Source organism: Astatotilapia calliptera, chromosome 6 (assembly GCF_964374335.1).
Source record: "Astatotilapia calliptera chromosome 6, fAstCal68.1, whole genome shotgun sequence".
In the NCBI taxonomy this organism is placed as follows: Eukaryota; Metazoa; Chordata; class Actinopteri; order Cichliformes; family Cichlidae; genus Astatotilapia; species Astatotilapia calliptera.
The window spans coordinates 27,080,740-27,102,665 of NC_137427.1; the positions used below are offsets into that span (position 1 = coordinate 27,080,740).

At 41.8% G+C, this 21,926-nt stretch overlaps 1 protein-coding gene across 7 annotated transcripts in view; it reads right to left on the bottom strand.

The window, feature by feature from the left end:
- The window catches only part of lrba (LPS-responsive vesicle trafficking, beach and anchor containing), a 176,532-nt gene that overhangs the window by 82,241 nt on the left and 72,365 nt on the right, over nucleotides 1-21,926 (bottom strand). For all 7 annotated transcript variants that reach the window (XM_026171363.2, XM_026171361.2, XM_026171365.2 and 4 more), the window contains exons 34-36: nucleotides 18,586-18,650; nucleotides 16,327-16,435; nucleotides 5,948-6,114 (exon numbers count right to left, since the gene is read on the bottom strand). In XM_026171363.2, the coding sequence (XP_026027148.2) occupies nucleotides 5,948-6,114; nucleotides 16,327-16,435; nucleotides 18,586-18,650 (341 nt within the window). The remainder of the gene's footprint in view (nucleotides 1-5,947; nucleotides 6,115-16,326; nucleotides 16,436-18,585; nucleotides 18,651-21,926) is intronic.

The window sequence follows — 21,926 nt, forward strand, 5'->3', positions numbered from 1 at the left end:
TCAAAAGCTAGATTCAAGCAGTAAATATTACTTAGCTTTAAAGCGTCACTGGAAAAAAAGTGATGTTCATTGTTTAAATAAATACCTGATCCCCATTTGAGTTGAACCACAGATAAAGCATGCTTTACTGTGTGACTGAAAAGCTGATATCCTATATGGATCCTGGATGTGGCGAGCAAGATCTTCCCCCAAATTCTTCACATTAGTTTCAAAATAAAAGGAAGAAAACTGTGAAAAGGCTCCGATTCAGGCTTTGCAAACCAACACGTGACACCACAATGGCTACTTCCATCTTTTACATACAGCCTGTAGCAGAAATGCCTCTGGTGATGCGTCCCACTGCTGGAAATGCCTTGAAGTTTGAACTTGCAGCCTGCCTTTTATTATGTAGCCAACTGGATAGAAACAGTGTTAATATTTTTTTTCTAAGTTAGCCATTTGTGATAGGACATGAAGGACATGAAGGACATGTTTATTGCTTTTTTTTTTTAGCATTCATGGGCTGCACTGCGATTGTATTACCCACACACAACTTCAAGTGAGGTGCAAAGTCAATTGGTGTGTACAGGTGTACCTCTTATTCTCTCTCACCTGCACATTAAATGACATGCTAAGGAAAGCTGTGTCATAGGTGCATATACAGTATGCGGCCAGCTCAGACATGATGTGTAACCGCTACACTACATTTTTAAAAAAATAAATAAAACAATAATAATAAAAATAATTTAAATGATAATGATTAAAAATACCCATTTCGACCTAACCAATATCCTATTGTTGTCATTTTAAGTGATCTAAGTGTAGTTTTTTGAGCCTCGGTCTATACCGCCTCACTTAACCATGGTAACATATGGACATCATCAGCTGTTAATATGTTTCACCATGACATGTTGTTACTATTCCTTACAGGCCCAGCCACTGTAGTGTATATACAGTAGAGGTAAATGTTATCATTAAGGCTATATTCTAATTCATATCTATGAGCCAGACTGCATGGTAGGGCCTTCGTGGCACGTTATTTTATGTAACTGATGGAACGCATGTCTGTCAAACTTGAACAGCTTCCCCAGAGATTTAAGGAACATCCTTTTTGTCCAAGTGCCAGACGCACGTCGCAGTCAGTGATTAATGAATTGGAGGTTTTTATGTTAAACCCGTTTAAGGACTTGGGTGCTGGAGACCGTCTGTGCGCTACAGAGCGTCTCGTTTACAGAGATGAACATAGCTGAAGGCAGCCTTGTATTGCTTCGCGTAGTATGTTTATGCTATATGTTTATGGCTGTATGAAGGCAGATGGATGACCACAACTCGAGCCCCAACTAATTGGTTTTGAAGGAGTCAGGACCTGGACTAAAGGAAACAACTGTCTCTGCCTCAGACGACATGGAAGCTACGCACCGCTACAGCTGCCAAAGCTCAGTACATTGGGTCATGTTTGTGTTTAGACTCCCGAGTATTTATAAGCAAACCAAAAGGCCATTAGCAGTTAAAAATTAGTAGCTAATTCTACACAAGGAAACGGTTTTTCCCTATATAAATCAACGCAGTCGTATTTTAGGGCTTATCCCATTTTAAATGAAATGTTAAAGCCAACCCGTTTTGGCTTTGGATTTAATAATAAATTTGGATTGCAAAACGTAATCCAACTGGAAATAGTTTTTAAAAATCACTCAATAAAGTATGATCTGTTTATTCTTTATCCAAACACAAAGCAAATCGGGGTGTCTGATAGATACACAGCTATGTACTCGCTCAACATTTAACATTCAGATTTGCAAAATCGATCATCTAAATGGCTCTGTGAAAGGATGGAAGGATGGTGTAGAGAAATTCCACCATCTTGTCTTTGTCTCCATCTAAACTTTTGATCCTCCTGTAACAGATCTCTCTCTCTCTCCAGTGCTTTGTTTCATCCTTCTCCTCATCTCGCTCTCTCTCCCCGTCTTCCTGCCCCTCTCGTGTCACGCATTTCCGAGAGTCAGTGTATTCTAAACTGTTATGCTCTTGTTTCCTATGGTTATAATCTCCAATGACATGCCAGAGTCCCATTTCCTTTTTCAGCCCTGCATCCACAGTACCAGTGCAGCCTTAATGTACAGTGTGTCCATAAAGCGAGCACGCAACGCAGTGCAGACACTGTGCAGACCTCAGCTTTAACACATGCATTACATTCAGTATTATGTATCATAATTGTGATTTAAGTCTGGAATGAAAGCGTACGAGTGGAGATTAATCTGGCTGTCGCAGCTTCTCATGCGGTCGTTTACTGAAATAAACAAATAAATAAAATGTGAACGTGAACGTTCTCACCGTAGTAACAGTAACTATGTGTCATAAGAATTTATTGTAATTCAGAGATTTGTATTCGGCATCTTATTTCAGTGCTTCTCAAGTAGACACTGCCAAAACAAACAAACAAACAAACAAAAAACACTGGTTATTCTGATTTCTCAGTTTTCCATTCTGACAACGTGACAAAAAGCATTCATCACATGTGGTGATTTTTGATTGGGCTACAGGAAATTTTGACCATCATCTGTGCTCAGAAAGTTAGTTAATTCAATCTAAAACTAGTTCGATCTCATTAAATTTAAAAAACAAGCAGCAGAGGTTTGTGGTCGTGAATGAAGGAGGACGACTAAATACTGTGCCTGTGCTCAAACAGCATTAACATAAGACACAATACTACTGCCCATACCATAACAGCTGAAGCAAAGCAAAACTGGAATAAATCCAATCATTTAACAACTGAAGTGGCATGCCAGTGTCTCCACGGCATTTTGTGCGTCTCATGTCATGATGTATCACTGCCTAAAAAGGAGGGAAAAAAGCTTTTCTGGGAATGTTAAGCTCCGGCCTCTTTCCCCTCAACAGTGCACTGGTGAAATGACGTAGCACAAGATAAAATAGTAATGCTAATATCAATAGTTTGTCCATTACAGGTCAGCTAACTGTCCACTGGAACAGTTACAAAGCTGTTGGTTTTCGATCTCACAAGGCCGATCAATACGGGGGCATACTGTTTCAATTTTGCCGGCATTGATTTTCTCTATAACACTCCAACCCTAAAGCATTCATCTTTCTGAAGGAAGGAAGATTTGATTTACTGAAGAAAAATTGGAGTGCACATCACAAAGATTTTTTGCCGGGCGGGAGTGTGACATGCCAAAAGATGGATGTCCCTTGGCTGGGAAGCCTCTAGCCTAAGGGCGTCCATTAGAGCAGCGGTGCTGCAGAAAATGAGCTGCTTATATGAGGAAGGAGGAGCAGAGGGAGAGGAGTCGGTGCTCAAGGTGTGTGTGTGTGTGTGTGTGTGTGTGTGTGTGTGTGTCTGGAGGGGCTCGCTGTAGGTGAGGATTTTTGAAGTAAAGTGGAAATAAAAGGATACCATTGCAAGCTTGCACGTGCAACTTGAATAATGTTTGCATTTGTCTCAGAGAGACTGGTGACATCAATAAACAACTGCTCTGGTTAAAAAAAAAAAAGTATGCACACTTCTTCTACATCACACAATCTTTTTCCAGCTGCAGCCACCTTCCTTTTACTTTCCCTGCTTCCAGCATCCAGAGTGAATTTCCATGGTACATTAGTCAGCCTATTAGAATGCAATAAAGAGAAGGTATGAGAGGGGAAAAAGAGGAGAGTAGTGTCTGTCCCCAGAGACCGCGAGTTGGCGTTCTCCATCATCTGCCCTCATCTCCCCTCTGTCTGTCGACTTTGTCTAGGTGTCATATACATGAAAGATGATTCCTGACCCAAATAAACACCACAGCAGGCTTGATGCTCGGTGGACCCAAGCTCCAAAAAGGAGGGGAAAAGTGGAGTGAGCAAAAAAAAGGAAAAAAAGAAGGATATCTGACAGTTGTTTCATTTGTGATCATCTTGCTAGCTATTCATTTACTTTTTCCTCTCTTAAAAAGACAGCAGGCTGACATGTTGTACACCTGAGTCTCAAGGTGCTGGGACACAAATGCATGGATGAACAGGTAGTCAACCTATCTGTCTGACCGTGGATCTGTCTTTGTCTTGAAACTAGATGACAGACAAGGGCATAAAAAAAAGATAGACACCCTTTGTCTGGTGAAAGGATTCCTCCTCGGACACTCAGTGATACAACTGAAGTGGGTGTGAAACTAGAAAGAGCAAAAGGACAAAGAGTGAGGGAAAAGGGGACAAGGAACTACATGTGGTGAAAGACTGACAGAAAGACAGAACTGCAGACAGAGAAGAAGCAGAGGGGAATGGAAAAAGGAAAATCACCTAACACCTCTTTTCTCCAGAGGCCAGGGCGGCTGTAAGCTGGATATTAAGACACAAATTGCATTCAGGCAGGTCACACTGTGTCACAAGATATTAGATGCCTGCCGTGAGGAAACAACAATTCCCATCAGCTTGTGAGAAAATAATATTTTCATTTTCAGACCCTTTATTGAATGGAAACTTTGGGGAATACGGTTTTATGGCATGTGAGCAGGCAGCCTACAGTTTTTAACACCCATGCAACAAAAAGGACGCAATCATAGCTGCGTATTGTCTTTGTGTTCCTGGATTTCATTTTCACAGCTGGAAAAGAGGTTGCGGGTTTCACTGGGTGAATCCATCCTCCCCCCTTCCTTATTTACCATCAGGAATGATGCTGCACCACATGCTTTGTGTGTATATATGAAATTAAAAATAAAGAAGAAGAAAATCTTTTATTAGGAAGCCTGCCGGTATACAGGTGTGCAGAAGGGGTTTTTTGTTTGTTTTTCCCACATTCATCGTTTCCTTTTTTCTTTTTTTCAGAGATTTGCAGCACCAGATGTTTCTCCTATGCCCACATACCATCGGCTCTGGTGCGAAGCTGCACCACCTGACCTTCACAGTAATTGACCAAAAATATTGATGTAATGGCACAAGACTGATTGTGATTTATTAAAAGAGCGCTGCACTCCAAGGCTCAGTGCCAATGGCTCCCTGCGCCCATCGGCAGCCATTAGGAAAACCATCAATAGTACAGCGGCATAAAGCAGCGGTAATGGGGGACTTTTCTAGCCAGAGCTCGTAGAACACAATATCCATATTAAATGGCGCAGCCTTGTGTGAGTACACATAGAGACAAACAGAGAGAAAGAGAGAGAGAGCGCGATGGAAGGAGGGGAGAGGGGGAGATTGGATCAAGGCAGGAAAAATATGACAAATAATACACCATAACCTGATGCCGATATGAAACAGAAACAAATAGAAAAGGAAAACAAAGGCAGCGAGAGATAGACTCCTGATCCAACGGCAAACTAACCCTCGCCAGACGAGTCCCTGGAGACTTAGTGCAGCCTAACAAGCGTGAGCCAGCAGCCGTCTCTGGAGCTCGCCATTACACACTACCTGCACAAACAGCCATCATTAGGGAATAGCTGCATTGGACTGTGCTGCCTATTTGGCGAAACAAACACAGAGGATAAGGTTCCCTCTGTTCTTAATGGGAACTGAGCTGTTCAAATGGCTTTCATCTCTCCCCCCGAATCAATGCATCATTCAACCCGCGGCTGACATTTTCACCTTTGCAAATCTAATTTAATCAAAGTCATGAGTACTGGTGGCTGAGATTAAAGATAATGAGATTAAAACCATAATGGCGATTTGAATAATTTTCAAGCCCGACAACTGGATGCAATTGAAGGCATTTCTATGAAATTAAAGTAATAATGTTGCTTCTTGATTCTTACGATTATACGGGCTTATCAAAAAGAAAACATAATGATGAGACAAAAAACATGTTCACGCACACACACACACTAAATAAAATAATGGATTAATAATGGACTAGCTAAAGTATACTGTGTGAATATAAGCGTGAGGGAGGGGGGAAATAAATAAAAACATTTTTATAATACGTCTAATCTGATCTTATTTGAAAGCGGAGCACAGCTCTGTTTGAGTCTTTACACAACCACAGTTTTTGTTTTACCTTATGGAAGAGCCGCCCCAGGCTCCATGTTTGTCAGTCAGGATGTTGACTATCTTCTGGATGAGCTGTGTGGCTGTCACATGGTCGCGGTACTTGGCCGCACGGATTAAGTGGTCGCACAGTTTCTCCTCATCACGTTTGTCTGCTGCGTACTGAGCACAGCTAGACTGGAAAAGAGAGGGAAAACAAACACACATACATTAATAACGATGCCCTAGCATAATCTATAAAGTGCACATCGCCAAAAAACCCCAAAACAAAACAAAAATCACACATGCATGTGCCACACATTACACCGTGCTCTTGTGTGTAAATAACACAAACAAAAACCACACAGATATGAGCACAATGGTGTTTTCACATACAGAAACTCTACTCTGAATAGAACCAAATGAAAAGCACAGGGGGTCATTTCTGCCCTCGTGTCATGTTGATTAATAACAGTGGACATGTATTTTCTAATGCCCTCCAGCACACCAAATCACACGATACCTACAATGCACAGGGAGGACATTTTTCTCTGTCTGAATTTGTTATCAGAACGGGCCTTTGAACTTGGCAGCGATGCTGAAACTAAAACACCTTCTGACAATAGGGGCTATAATTTGAAACAGTGTTTGGAGCTTTCGTAACCAATTTTTACAGCGTATTCAGGCTGCAATCGTGACTTACTGTGGCATGCATATTGATGATGAGAAGTCAAAAAACAAAGAAGAAGAAGAACATGGGCTTTGTATTGCATGATTAATCGCATAGTCTGGGTATGATATAGGACTGTTTATTATCGACCACCTTTAGATTAGCGTTAAACTGACTGACTAGTGCAGCAGTCATACAGTAACTATTAAACTCAAAAGCATGGCTGAACAAATACAACAAGCCCTCTCAAAGTTAAGGGTAAAGCGCTTTATAATGGGCCCTCCTCTTCAATTTCAAGCACAACATTTCATATCTGACAGAAAATCTATAGGTATAAATCACAGAGGGGCTTTTCTGTGGGCTGCTTAATTATCAATCTAAGTCTCTTTATGTGGAATTAAAGGGGGCCCTGACCTTCCTAGAACGATGACCTAGTCACTATACTTCATACAGAAAAGGGTGCCTTAAATCTGGGACAATCTGTGAGTCCCCAAATTTTCTACTTAGTTATATGCATTAAGCTCCTTGCAGGTTTCCATCATTTATACAGATAGCAAGTAGCAGGCCTGCAACGAGTCTACTTCTATCTGCTCCTGTGTGAGACATGTAAAGTCTGCAGTACTAATCAGCGGTGCTGGGTTCAAACTCATAACCATAAACAAACACTTCATCACCTGTGTGTTGAGCCTGCCCAAACACCCAAACCCTCCATGCTGTAATGGGCTTTGCTTCTATCCGAAGCCAAAGTCTGTGGGAGAACAGGCCAAGTTCACAGACTCGACCTTAAAATAACAACCAAAATTTTTTTTTAAAAAAAAGCTCAGCATGTAAGTAGCGCCATTAAAACCCAAACTTTGGTTTGCTTCTAAGTGGAAAAGACAAGTCACAGTTAATTCCAGGGGTCATACCGTTGATGTGAAGTCAGAGAATATGCCGGGGTATTATGAAGGACTTATTATGTTATGCTATTATGAAGGTTGGAGCGAATAAGTAAATCTCCCTGCTGGCACCACCTTGCTTTCCCTCGCATACAGGTCGCACTGACAGGATAGAGGACAGAAACTGAAGAGAGGCATTCAGAGGCATTTTAAAAACAGACTGTTCTTTCATTCCTTTCAAGGAATGCCAAAGAAACATAAGAAATAAATTAAAACTTTCTGTTTCCACTTTAGTTCATATCATGCCTCTTTGTGAGCCACTAAAGCAGTCAGTGTGATTATTTTTGATAAGAAAACACACTTTAAAAAAAAGAGAGAGGGAGACGAGGACATCCGAGTTAAAAATGCTCAGCTGGGGTTGAAATATGGGAGACTCTTCTCCGTTTGCCTGCTACTCAGACAGCCACCAGGGCACAACTTGCTGCCAGTGAGAGCGTTATGACTTGCGACATTGTAATCATGGGCAGCACCTTCCATTACACGGCCTGGCTGACAGGGTCGGGCCAACGTGGGTGCTGGCTCTGCCGGAGGGAGACAGCTTGGTTGAAGACGAAATGATAATGGCTGGCATTAATCGAGTCAATTACGCTGAGTCGTGTCTCCCGCAATTCATCTACAGTTCAAATAAATAACTAGGGATGTGTGTTGGAGTTTTGGGGAAGGAAATGGCCTAGCCAGACGTGACTGGAGGGTGAAAAAAACAACAATCATCTCTAAAAATCACACAATGGTGGAAAATAAGCAAGACGCACCTGCACAGATGAAGCGTGAGAAAGAAAAAACAAAACAAAATCACATGAATTTTAATCACAGCTGAAGCAGAGTTTATAACGAGAGAAAAACAAACACGCAAGCTTTCTGTGGCTGCTAAATGTTACCGAGGCTGCCAACAGATTGTGTTTGTGCCGTGTTGACTACAAATAATAAGCGGAGGTGGGGGGGGGGTGTTAGAAAACGAGGAGTAGACTTTCACATCTACACAGCAGCGTTGTACTAGTGTCAGCTTTATCTAAATGCTGTAGTTGTTAGATGATGCCTTGGCTCCCCTCCTTCTCTCCCTCTGTGGGTTGAGAGGGTTAACCAGTATAATAGGCCGGAGAATGGAGGCTCATTACAAGATATCAGCCCTATGTTTATCAATTAGAGTGACAGAGAAAGGTCTAGTGGTGTTGCCGTGCCACGGCGAGCCTTCAACACGCCATCTGACAAAGCCAGGGTCTCGAGGTTCTGACGGAGAACAGGAGGAAGGAACAAAACCAGCAGAGATATTATTAAAGCGCTTGATTTGCAATCTCTTGACATTGGTGGCACGTCAGGGATACAAGTGCGCCAAGGCTGGGCCTATTGCTCTACGAGATTCTCCAATTTCTCACATCCGTCGACAAGCACTCCCAGAGGGTTTCATTTACGAACGGGCAGAGAAACTGTCCAGAGGAAGGCGAGACATCAGGCTTGTCCTTGTCTGGCATCAGAGAATGCAAATATACTACAAATAAATTCCTCCTGGAACACAATGGAGGTCTAGTGAGACAAGGGGATGAAATGAGAAAGGAGGGAGGGAGGGAGGGGGGCGGTTGCTAAACAAAAGTAGATGGCGAATCGGTCCACCACCACCACCAATTGGTTGCAGAGAGATTCTCTTGCACTTGATCTCTTGCCCTCGAGTTTTCAAATTGCAACATAAAATGTCACCAGGGGAATTCAGACAATAGGCAGGGGAAGAAACGAGTGAAAGGACGAGGAGGGGGAGAAAAATGAGGGCTTAAAAGTACAATGGCGAACAAAAGTCACCAAATGACAATGCCTGACAGCCACTTCAATTCTGAAATGATGCTCCTGTCATGCTGTGCTCCCAAGTATTGATTTTTTTGCTTCTTCTCTTGGAGCGCCAGAGGGAGAGAAAAAAAAAAAATCTAATCCAGTCGAAACAGATCCCTGCTACTGGCATCAGCCCACTGCTATAGCCACCATCAAGGTTAACGCAGGCACAACACTTATCAAAGTATCTCTCTCCTCCTTTCTCCTCCCCCGGCTCCTCCCCTCACACTGATCTTTAATGGACTGGTCACCATGCTTGGCTGGCAGCCTCTTCATCTTTTCTTACCCAGAAACCACTTGTCTCTGCAAAAACCTCGCCCTCCTTTTGCCACATCAGTCTGCACGGCTGCCATCTCCTTGCGCGATAACTCCGGCACAGCTTCAAGGTCGTGCCACGTGAAAAATCATTCGTGTTAAAATGTCATCTGGAGATGAAAAATAGTCAAATGAAGGCAGGACGCAACCGGATGAAACATTTGGTTGCACCTCTCCTGAATTTGCTGTTGCCCAGAAGTCAGGAAGGCAAGGTTTTAGTGGCACGGTGCTCAAGCTGCATGTAAAAGCAAATCTCCACCAAAAAAACATAAATAAAAATAAAAATAAAAAGAATTAAAGCAGCAAACAGACTCATTGTGAATAAAAACATCTAAAAAGCATACAGCAGTGACAGCGATGTGCTTTTATCCAGCATTACAAGCTCACCTTCAGCCATTAATAGGAACAAAAATATATATATAAATATCAGGAGAACATTCCTCCAGTGACTAAAGGGATGGTGTCGGAGTGAAACAAAGGAAAATGTGGAGTAAAGTCATATTTCGGGGTGAGGTGGTCAGTAATAATGATGGGAGCTGCGGAGGAGGTACCTGGGGACTTCATTATGTTGACAAGACAGCAGGACTGAGACTACTGTTCTCCTCTCTGTAACCCACTTCTCCTTTTCCATTTCTTGGCGTCTTAAGTGAAACAGTCAATGCTGTGCTGTGCTCTGTGTGTGTGTGTGTGTGTGTGTGTGTGTGTGTGTGTGTGTGTGTGTGTGTGTGTGTGTGTGTGTGTGTGTGTGTGTGTGTGTGTGTGTGTGTGTGTGTAGGACCAGAAGAAACACTAAAGTTTGTCAAGGTGTTGCGTGTTTTGACAATAACGTGATTATATGTTAGGAGCCTGCTGTCCAGGCTGGAGAGCTAGGTGCAGTTTCTCACTTTTCTTTTTAAAAATGTGCCCCTGTTCTCATGGTGGTGCGATACTATCGCACAAAGACACTTGTTTTGTTTTATTGGGTCCCCCCCCTCATTCTCTTTATAACAGATTTGCCTGTAATGAGACGCTCGGTAAACCAGCCCTGCTGACATACTACATTACAGCAGCGACAACTACATGACAGCAGGCTACAGTTGGTGGCAGCTATCAGTTTGAGTGCTGCGAATGTGGTGGTGAAAACAGCCTTTGGGAGTTACGGTTTCTGACTTTTTCCCCTGCGTGTGTGGTGGAGTATCCCCCACTCCCCACAGTGACGATTTATTAGGTATATGAGAAATAGAAAAATAAGGAAACTGCATTAGCACTCACTCTCGCCGGGCATTACTTGTATCACTCATAAGAAAACAGTAAAGTATTTTGCTCATTTTGTTTTGTTTGTACTTCTTAAATTTACTTCTAGAAATTTGCATTTCAGTAAAAACTAGAGCAAAGTGGCTTTTGTTATTTCTCCTGTTGAAGCCCATTTTAATAGACTTGACATAATTGTGTGTATAATTATTTTATTACTTTTTATTCATGTGGAAACGGAACATAAGTAATTATTTAGTAAAATTATTTTAAATGAGTAATGAAAAATATCAAGGGGGGAAAGTTTTTGATCACAGGTTGGTTTTGCTTCTCAAACAAAATACATACTTATTCATGAAGATGGCACATGTATTCAAATTGTTATGCCATTTAATTAATATATAACCTCACATTATATATAGCTCATTATTATCTCTTAGACATTCAGATCAATCTATTGGCCTTGAAAGGGAGGTCAAAGGTCAAATATGACATACTTTATATCTTTATGTGTTACTTTCTATAAGTTGGCAATAAACACCACTATAGTAAGAATAATAGTTTCTACATTTTAAGGCTTTTTTGTCCATTTTCAACCAAAGAATTATTAAATGAACATTACAGACCTTGGTGAACGTGAGCCAAATTTTAATGGATTGTTAAGTCCGCTGACTCCAGTCTACATCTCTACAAAGTTTTTATCAGAATTCATTCAAAACCTTTGTTTACAGACAGAATGTCTCACATGCGAAAACTACCAAAAAATATAACCACCTCAGCAGAGGTAGTAATAATCTAGGTTTGGCTTGATTTATTTCTTCTATCTTTTCAGATAACTAGCACCAGACAGGTATTGCAGACAAGTTTGTTCATTAGTTCATCAAGTAACCTCAAATTAAAAGTAAAGAATGACACAAAATCACCAGTTATGACAGCTAAGATTGTCTGAACAGTAAATCTGTTGACAGCTAACGTCAAGAGACATCGTTTAAGATACAGTCTTGAAACTTTGCAGGTGCTTGGTTGGAAAGTCAGGGTCAAGTTTATTCTCCATTGATGGAGAAAACCAGCCATGCTGACATGACTCCCTCAACAAGGTTGTCTCTAAATAAAGAAGTTATAATTCTCATGCACTATAGAGTGGGAGAAAGACTTCTGCTAAAGCATTGCAATAGCCTTGCAAGAAAATTATATTGGCAGTCAATAAAATTTAGAGAAAGCAGAGATATCATTTCACTGTAAAATATTATTCCGGTCACAGATATTAAATCACTGGAGTGTAAAAGAAAACATAATTCATCAGACCAAGTCACATTTTTCCATTGCTATGTGGTCCACTTCTGATGCTAACGTGCCCAATGTGGGGCTTTCTGTGTTGGACAGGGGTCAGCACGAGCACTGACTGGTCTCCTGCTATGCAGCCCCATAAACAAGAACCTGATGCACTGTGATTTCTGACATCTGTCTGTCAGAACCAGCATCAACTTCCTCTTCAATTTGAGACACAGTAGCTCGTATGCTGGATCAAACCACACAGGCATCCTTCGCTCCCCACATGGATCAGTCAGCCTTGGCTGCCCATGACCCTGTCAGTGGTTCCTCACCATTTCTTCCTTGGACCACTTTTGACAGATAATGACTGGTGCAGACTGGGAACACCCAACAAGAGCTGGAGTTTTAGCTATCACAGTTCGACCCTTGTGATGGTCAAACCCACAATTTTGTGCATATTGCCTGTTTTTAACATATCAGCACTGAAGACAAATGTTCACTTGCTTCCTAATATATATCTTACCCACCAGATAACCAGTGTCATTTACTTCACATGTTAGTTATATTAATGTTATGCCTGATCGGTGTATACTACATTAAAAAAAATTAACCTCGGTGATTCAGACTATTTTAACAGATGTTATCTGTAAAATGCATCCTTAGCCAGAGTTTCTCTGAGATGCTCAGCACAGTCTGACAGTTTGTGGTAAACGCTCATCCACAGACTACAGGTTTATGATAACAGAACATAATGAGCATCAGTTCAATGTTAATGTCATTAACATGGAGAGAAGGGCCAGATCGTTTTACAAGCTCAGCAGAGGGAAGACAGTGACACCAAGCACTAATTAGGCGCTATCGTCTGGCTTTCACTGGATCTCTCAAACAGTAAAATCAATTACTCCAGAGAGCAGCAGAGGATGAATCAAGAGGCTATATGTGGGGAAAAGGCAAGAAGCAAGAAGGAAGAGTAAGAATAGAAATGACTTGGGTGTTGCTCACTCTTCCCTATCTGAGCCTTCTTATCTGCCCTTCTGCCCCTGAGCCCACCACATTTCATCCCTAATGAACAGCCCCATAAAAAGAGGGAGTTCGATTTCTCGCTCTCCTTCTTTCCATCTCTCGGGCTTCCTCTCCTCCCAGCTCCCGTGGAAGATATCGGAGTCTATCATTTGCTGTGCTGGGCGGCAGCATCCGATCTGCAGATCTCCTTCACATTAAGGATCCTATTAGATAGAGAACCCTAAAAGGTAATTGGATTTCCCCCCTAGTTATCTTCATCTCTGTTTCACCCTAAGCCCGCTGTAATAACTTACTCTCAGGGCCAAAGATAACTCAATTCTGTCCCACAGAGAGCCAGAGAGAGTGTGAGTGAGAAAGAAAGAGAGGGACAGTGAGAGAGAAAAAGCATATGTTACGTCTCTGAGGCAAACGGGTATCTAAATCAAAACGCTCCTCTATCACTGCCTTCTCAACGATATGCAATCTGACAAGGAGTAAACATAAATTTGTGTTTTTATGGATCGAATTAATCTCATTGCTGGTGCCTTGGTTGAGATTTGCTGCTGCTGTTTAAAACAGAATTTCTCAGATGTAGCAGAGGATGGGGAGGGAATTGCTCTCTTTTTTTTTCCCCCTTCAGAAAACCTTATTTTGATACCTCAAATGACGCGCTGTGGGGGCCCATTTGGAGGTTTATTTCCTCACAAAACAATAACCAATCTGAAGTGTCACTGCAACACAATGCAGAGAAACAACCCTTTAAAAATCTGGGACATAACTGAAAATTATTTCACAACCCCCCCCAAAAGGGTGGGGGTGGAGGGCCTTTCATTGGCCTGTTATTTTTATTGTGGCAGTGCAAAATGAAACCATTGGCTCCAGCAGGCTCAAGTAGAGCTTGTATAGAGGCAAAAATCAATACAGCAATATCAGAGCAAGACTTATCAGGGTTCGCTTCTTCTCAGAGGTCACCGTGGAGCAACTGCATTTAAGTGGGGAATTCAATTGTGAAGCATAGTTTGGGACAAGCTTTGCTGGGTATCTGATTAAGGACAGCTGGGAGGTTGCAAGGGAAGGTAAAGTTACAAATGACAACCCCAAAACACAGCTAGCTTTGCAGAGGGACCTACGTTTTCTTTGTTGCACGTAATATGGAAACAAAATCTATGAAAGTGAATGCTGACAAACCCACAATGCCCTAAAATGCAGAAAGAATTCAGTCTCCATACACGTAGCTACCCCTCACAGAAGCGTCTTGATAAACTCTGTCATAAAATCCATCATAGACTATTTAGTTTGTGTAGGTAACTACACAAATGACTTTATATTTATTAAGGCTTGAACTCAGTTCAACTGTTTATTCTTGCAATACTCCCTATTTCAGTACACATTTTAAAGGTTTTCAAAGCCCAGAAGCCTCAGCGGGAAGAGATGTAGAAATACAGAAAGAGAAAATAACAAGAAAACACAGCAAAAAAAAAAAAAAAAAAAAAAAAAAAGAAAGATATTAGATTTGCAGACCCGAGGACAGCGAGTCTGTTCTTTGCTCAACATGCCAGGCTAGCAATCAGGACCTGTATGCTGGAGAAATGTAGAAGGGATAGGACATGGTTACAATAAGAGTACGTGGCCCACGGCCACAGCAGAAGGCTGAGGCAGCGCAGGATCATTTGGGGCCATCGTGTGCAAACTGACTGCCTGGTCTGTCGATCGGCCAGTCTAGCAACCTACTGTAAGATGCTTTTACTTGCCAAATGCCCAAACCTGCATAGACTGGAATAAAAACAAAAACTGCCGGTATTACCCTTGCAGAACTTAATCATACTCTAAGAGTCAGTGCTGATGATGATAAGGTCAAATCATGTCAAACAATACTGTGCAAATGACTGACACTTGGCACTGTATGAGCAGTACGGGTTCAGCCGAATAACATGACAATCACACAGGAAAGCAGTCTAGCCTGTGATTGCCATGTTTTGCTCTCTTCACTGTATAAATGCTCAAGTGCACGTGCTGTGCCTCTGCCCCTGTGATTGACTTTCTGCAGTCTTAAGGGATTCTACTTTACCCAAATGTAAGAAAGACCCTTCCTTGAACCTTAAAAAAAAAAGAAAAAAAAAGAAAGCATCACATTTTACTGCCAAGTGGGGGCCAAGGCTTACACACAGTGAGCCCTTCAGGCCAGCACCTCTCAGGTCTGTCTGCAGCTTTTAGTGCTGGCAGGTTCCTGAGAAATGATGGTGGGAGGGATGGAAGAGAGGGGAGGATGCCATATTCCTGTCATTGGCAAAATACACCCCCAGTGGGAGTATAATGGACAGGATCTCAGCAGGACAGGAAATGATTTTGGTGAGATCTAGAAAGAAGAGTCGGGGGAGTGAAGTGGAGTTGGACTCGCGAAGGGGCAGCGAGAGGTGCCTACGGGTCAGGACAGAGTTGGCCCGGCGGCTACATGTGAATGGCAACGTTTGTCCTGAGAGCTAGAAGGAGGAATAGGAGAAGTTAAGACACAGAGGCAAGTCCACCGTTACACTGAGATGTACAGGGATAAATTAACACTAAGCTGGGGCTAGCCAAACTGTATGTGCAAAGCAGTTAACACGCGCCTGAAACTACATCTGTATGTGTCTCTATGTTCCCAATTAGCCAGGGTTATGTTTGAAAAGTAAACATTTGTCTTCTAGATTTACTGTGACAGATTCTACAACTTTATGGTTTAAAGTAGCCACTGGATCAGCACCTTTCCCACCACTTTTACCGCTTGTTTGTTTTTATTCAACATATACACAGTCAGAGCATACCAATAACAAGTCAAGAATTCTTATCAAAGCAGTCAAAGCTGCTGAAATGGATAAAGTTGCCATGGGTCACACAGGGGGAAAGCCAGACTGATTTTGCAAACATCCTTCATCCTTATTAAAATATAATTAATGATATATTTTTGATTCCAATTCACTGAAAAAGCTGTCCTTGCATCTTTAAGATAAATTGTGGCAAACGATTTTAGTGTCTATGAAAACTTCCTGCGCCAGGCTGGTGAAAATCACAGTTTATATACATTTTCGTATTTTTTTTTTATACTTTTTTTCTTCCGTAATAAAAATATTTTCAATGGGCATTTTGTGTTCATGCTTGTGTGTTTGCCTAAACTGCGCAGCATCTTACCTCAAATTCTGCATGTTTATGAATGTCTTCGGCCCTCTGTCGGCTGAGGATGAATTCAGCTTCGTTAGCCACACGAACCAGGTGGTCCTTCATGGTGTGACTCAGAAGCCTGAGGGCAGATGGGAGAGTGGCCATCAGTACACTGCAATACTGTGTAAGATTTATTCCTTCATTAACATAACAGCTTATAAGTCATTTAGCCTCAGACGCTTCGAAATTTCACAAAATCGAGAGCATCACTGTATTTAAAGCTTGTTTAAACCTACAGATAAACCCGCCATGTAATATCCATGAAATATTGAAAAGGAACCGTGCGAAATAAGCAGAAAATCTAATTTGAAAACCAACCCAAAGCACATTTGTCTTCTACCTGGGGTGCAGGTGTTAATTGATCTGTTAATGATATGCATCTGACAAGAGGGAGGATCTCTGCTTGTGTTGCTACATATGTAGTCTACCTCCTTCTTCTTATCAGTGTTGATGAAACATGCATGTTATGTGTGTGCGCGGGTCACAGAAACCTCTCCGCAGCCCCACAGGTCAGGACTGTGCAAAGTGGAACAATAACAGACCGGTGGACAGAGAGGAGAGGTGGGGGCAGGCTGGGACTGGCAGCGGGATGGCTGTAACCTAAGCCTCCAGTTTCAGCACAGTGCAGCAGGGGAGCGGAGGCACTGGGGCCTCTGCAACCTCCGAGTCCTTATTCCGGCCCCACTATCAATAACCTAACCACTGGCCCTTCTTTATACCGCACCAAGTTAATGATTGCACATGTGGTCAAATCCTGTTAAAATAGGGTTGTAAAATTCAATCATATTAAGCACGTGCCACTTTAGAAGAACTTTTAAAATCTTGTTGGAAAGAAAATTCGGGAAAAAAGCAGTTTGGATGGACTGGTCATACCTGCATACCAGAAAATCCAGCAGAGCTGCACCAAATTATTTTCTTTACTGACAGAAAATGGTGTAAATCTTATAGGCAACTAGAATTAGGGGCTGACAAGTCAGGTTTTTACAGAAAAAAAGATACATTTACTTACATTAACTGTTGTAAGTAGTGAAAACCAAACAATATACATCTCCATCTCATTAGTAACTGTACTTTTCAGGGTGTGAGCTGTATTATATATTAACCATGTCCAACTTCTGGGTGTTTTACATGAAAGGAGATACAAACTACACTGTAAGTAATTGACAGCTGAATAATAGAAAATCCATCATGTACATTGACATAATGAATATTAATTAATTATGCAAAAAAATTAGGATGTTAAAAGGAAAGATTAATCCACATCATAATATAGCCCGATCCCTGAAAAGTACAGCATACTCACAACGTAGGATGGTTTTCCACTTCTGAATCTATTTTCCCAAAGAAAAGTGTCACATGCTTAAAACTTGGATGGATGGATACATAGATAACGTATTAAGAATATCAAGTATATTAAGCTTAAAATTATTATATGTCACAAACGCCAAAGTTGTTAATAGCTGAAGTACTTTTTGGGTTGACTGCGATTTGAGTGTATTTCTTATTTGTTTATCCTCCTATGAGTCTGTAATAAATAAAGATTGATTGAAAAATTATATTATATATTACATGTATCATAACAGCAAAGTCTGGAAAGTAATTTTCTAACACTTTCTTAGACAAACACGTCAAATGATAACATTGCTATCTCATTTGTGTTACTTGGGATTACCCTCTGCCAATTCTAAAAGCTGAGGATCAATAATAGAAAGTGTTGCTCTACCAACCTGAAACTGAGTGTGAATACTACAAAGGAGCCAGAGTAAGAAGGGTGACCTCTTATTAGCAAAATGAAGCTTCATATGTGGGAATAATTGAAAAACAGAGATGGTAGCCGACAGATAAAGGCTCAGGCAGAAAGGCCCGAGTGGCAAATTAAGAGCGATTTCCCAAGTGTTGCAGAGGAACCAGCACTCAGAGCTCCTATCACCTTCTACCTAAACCCTCTTTCTCTCCCCAAGTCCCACTGGGATAAGCAGGTATTGAATGGAGCCTTGAACGCAGCGGTCCTCCATCCTCACTCCCCTAAGTCCCTCTGCGCTTTTCAACCATTGATGGTTGTCTTGAACAGCCACCATATTGCACGGGCCTTGAGGATCTCGGGTGCCCGAGTGGAGGAGGGGTACGATGCGATCCGAGGAAGGTGAAATTGGAAAGTGGCTGATGAATGGAGGTTGGAGAGATAATTTAGTGCTGCTGCAAGAAGAGAGGCAGGTCGGAGTTACCTACCTGCCTTCGTTTACCAGCTCGATAAAGGCTAAGCCGGCATTCTTCTGGATGGAGTTCTGCCATTCCTGCAACACAAACATCAACATGTTACTGATGCAACCTTTTACAATAGTACAGAACTCTGTTGCTATACATTAGCAGCAGCAAGAGGCAAAAATGATACGTTTACAAGATAAGTGAGTTTTTCTTAGTCTGGGTCAAAGTGAATTTAGTTTGAACAAAAACAGTAGCTCCATGTAAAGCTTTTAATCCCTCTGACTTAGCTACTTCTTTACAGGCCCCTAATATCACATAAAACATGATCCAAAAAGGATTAAGAATTGCTTGGATTAGCGCCGGCTGCATAATATGCGAGCCCACCATTGCGCAGCAGTGAAAGAGCCGTGTTGAGAGTGCATTTATCACAAGTAAATACACACATTTCTTCCTCTCTTTGACTAGCGTTATGGTTCGAGGTGTCAGTCTAAACAATCCAACCGCAGCCGTGTGCGCCTTATATCCTCAACTTCGAAGGGACAACGAGAGAAGGGAAACTCGGCCGGTCATCGTCTCTCATGTTCTGTTCCACATTTCAACACCTTCAACGCAACCGTCAAAAGAATAATAAAGCAACAAGGTCACGGGGGGCTGTCTGAAGCTCACAGCGTTTCCCCCCCTTCTTCCTCTCAGGGGAGCTGGAGAAAAATGCACAAAAAAATTCTCAGGTTGGAGACCTAAACCACCAAACTACTCTTACAAAAATCATTATTCAAAGCTTGGACTTCTTTTTTTCTTTGCATTCTTAATATTTTTGTTAACCAACATTAAAACTTGCCATCAGTTGACAAATGTTTAACAGTTACTACTGTGAGAATAACTGTGATCCACAATTTATTCAGACTTGGAGACACTTTTATTCCAAAGTAATCAAAACCACTAATTTTTATCATTTCCATTTAATCGTTTCACAGAGACACAGAACAGCTATGAAGTGAAAAACTTGCGTATAAGCCTAAACTCGGCTGTCATCATCTCTGGAGCTGATAGAGGAAATCGTGTGTTTACACAGAGACTAGCTTTTCAGTAACCCTTAGAGAGCCCGCAGGGACGTGAATATCAGCGCTGCGAGGAGGAAGGAAAGATCAGTTTACGAGAATTTCTAATACACATCCACACATATCTGTGGGTGCGTCGAGATTTTCTCACCTGTGCAATTTTTAAGCACAAGCCCATCAAAACTAATCACATGGCAGTCAAGAGTACCGTTCTTCTGAAACGCCTGTGCACCATCACTCTGTGCCCAAGTGCACGTCATATACAAAACAACCTTACACTTAACCTCAGTTCATAACTGCTTTTTGTCCTGCAGGACCATATTGGCATTGACCGTGTTTACAATACATTCCAAATACAAGAGGGCACAGAGGGAATACGAGTCTGGGCGAGGGAGTGGAAACAGCGTTTCTGGGAGAGGGTTTTGTGGCTGAGGACTGCTTTGGAGGAAGCATGTCAGAGTAGCCTTGGGGCCTTCTAGCTGAAGCATTGACTGTAGTTGAAGGACATTAACCATGAGTGTTAGCCTGTGGCTGTGTGGATATTCTAAACTGATCCAGACTGTGCGAGCTGGATTTCAAATAAACACCACAGGAAGCAGGGCTGTAAATAGAGTCGTGCTCTGGAGAACCAGAAAAGCGGTGACATAAAATTTCCTTTATGCCTTTAAAGCCTTAAAGATTTTGATGCCAGACTCTAGAAAGTAAAAGATTATCCTGAAGTAATAAAGATTGGATCTGAATCTGTGGCCGGGATAAGCTCTGCGTCTAAATTAGGCTCGATGAAAAGCGTAGAGACCATTGGCATTTTGGGGGACATGGACAAAGGTGATAGCAAGACTAATGGTGTCATTATGGGCAAGAAATGGCTCCTCTAGTTGAATTAAAAAAGCAGTGACCCTGATCTGAGGGACATCTCCCAGTGACAAAAAGGAAACAGGGACAGGTCAGTGATAGAATATTGGATATTGGCTGCCCTGGTCAGCAGTGTCGCAGCTTTTATGGCTGCGATAGAGGCCGTGACCACATCGCTCCTGATGAGAGGATACAAGCAGCCATTTGTGACCTCTCACCTTTAACCTGACCTCCTAACAGATGATAGGACGCGCGAGAGAGGCAGCCGATCTTTGATCCCGACTTTAAAGCGATCGAAAGAGAGAGATCGTGCACACGTTTAATGCACTTTACCGGCATTTATGTTTTGCTATGCATGAATCTGTTCATGAAAATGCCTAATGTCTAAATCTCAAGTCAATAAGACAGCTCTGTTTGCTCTGCGTTCCATGATGATGGCATTGAGTCTAAACACACATGCCATGCACTTCCGTCATTACAGCTGATTATCCATAATCAACTTCTAAATATACCACTACCACTGGTGAGAAAACACAGACCTCCTGAGCAAAATCGCCTTTCAAACATCAGACTCGCCACAACACAAGGAAAACATTTTCCAACACCGAAGAAAGAACCGTCTCGGCTCTGTCGAAATAATAAATAAGTCAGTTGTGCTTTTCGGTGGCATCACTCATAATCACAAGTATTTGTTGATCTGAAAGGCTCGGGGAATACAACTTTAGATGAGACGGCAAGAGCATAAATCTGCATGTCATAAGTGGCAGAGCAGCAGAAGCTAAATTAAAGAGGCTAAAAGCTACTGATTTTTCCTCTCCCCCCTTTTACTCAAACGCCTCACTGTTTAATGTCTTTTTTTGCCACATTAACTGAACAGTGAGAGAAAAAAGTCAACCGATGCAAATAAAATGCACGCATTCAAAGAAAAAAACCCAAAAAAAACCAAAAACGTTTTGATCACTGGCATGCCGCTTGCAGGTGGCGGCAGCCAACTTTGTCACTCTGATTTGGACATTTGTGCGGAGAAAAAAAAAAAAAAAAAAGGGGTGGGGGAGAGACAAGGAAACAAACTGAGATCTAAATGTTTATGAGAAGTGACCTGATGTTAACAATGACCAAAAGAAAGAGCCTGTGGATGCAGAAGTCAAAGCAAAAGAAAAAAGAAAAAAAGGCTCTAAAAATATACTGCTCTTTAACCTGATTAATACGGAAGCTCGGTAGTTTGTTATTAATGCTGCGTCTGCTGCGCTTGTGTGTATGAATAACTTAACACTGGTGTACATTTTCAACAATCCACATCTGCATGTTCAGATGCTATCTGCTTAAAGAAAAACAGACACTCGTGTTGGTGTTTGCGTGATCAAATTCACAACCCAAGGAATATTTACTGATGTCCAAATATTTATACTGCTCGGTCTCCGAGAGCTTCATGGGATCACACTGTCATGGCTATAC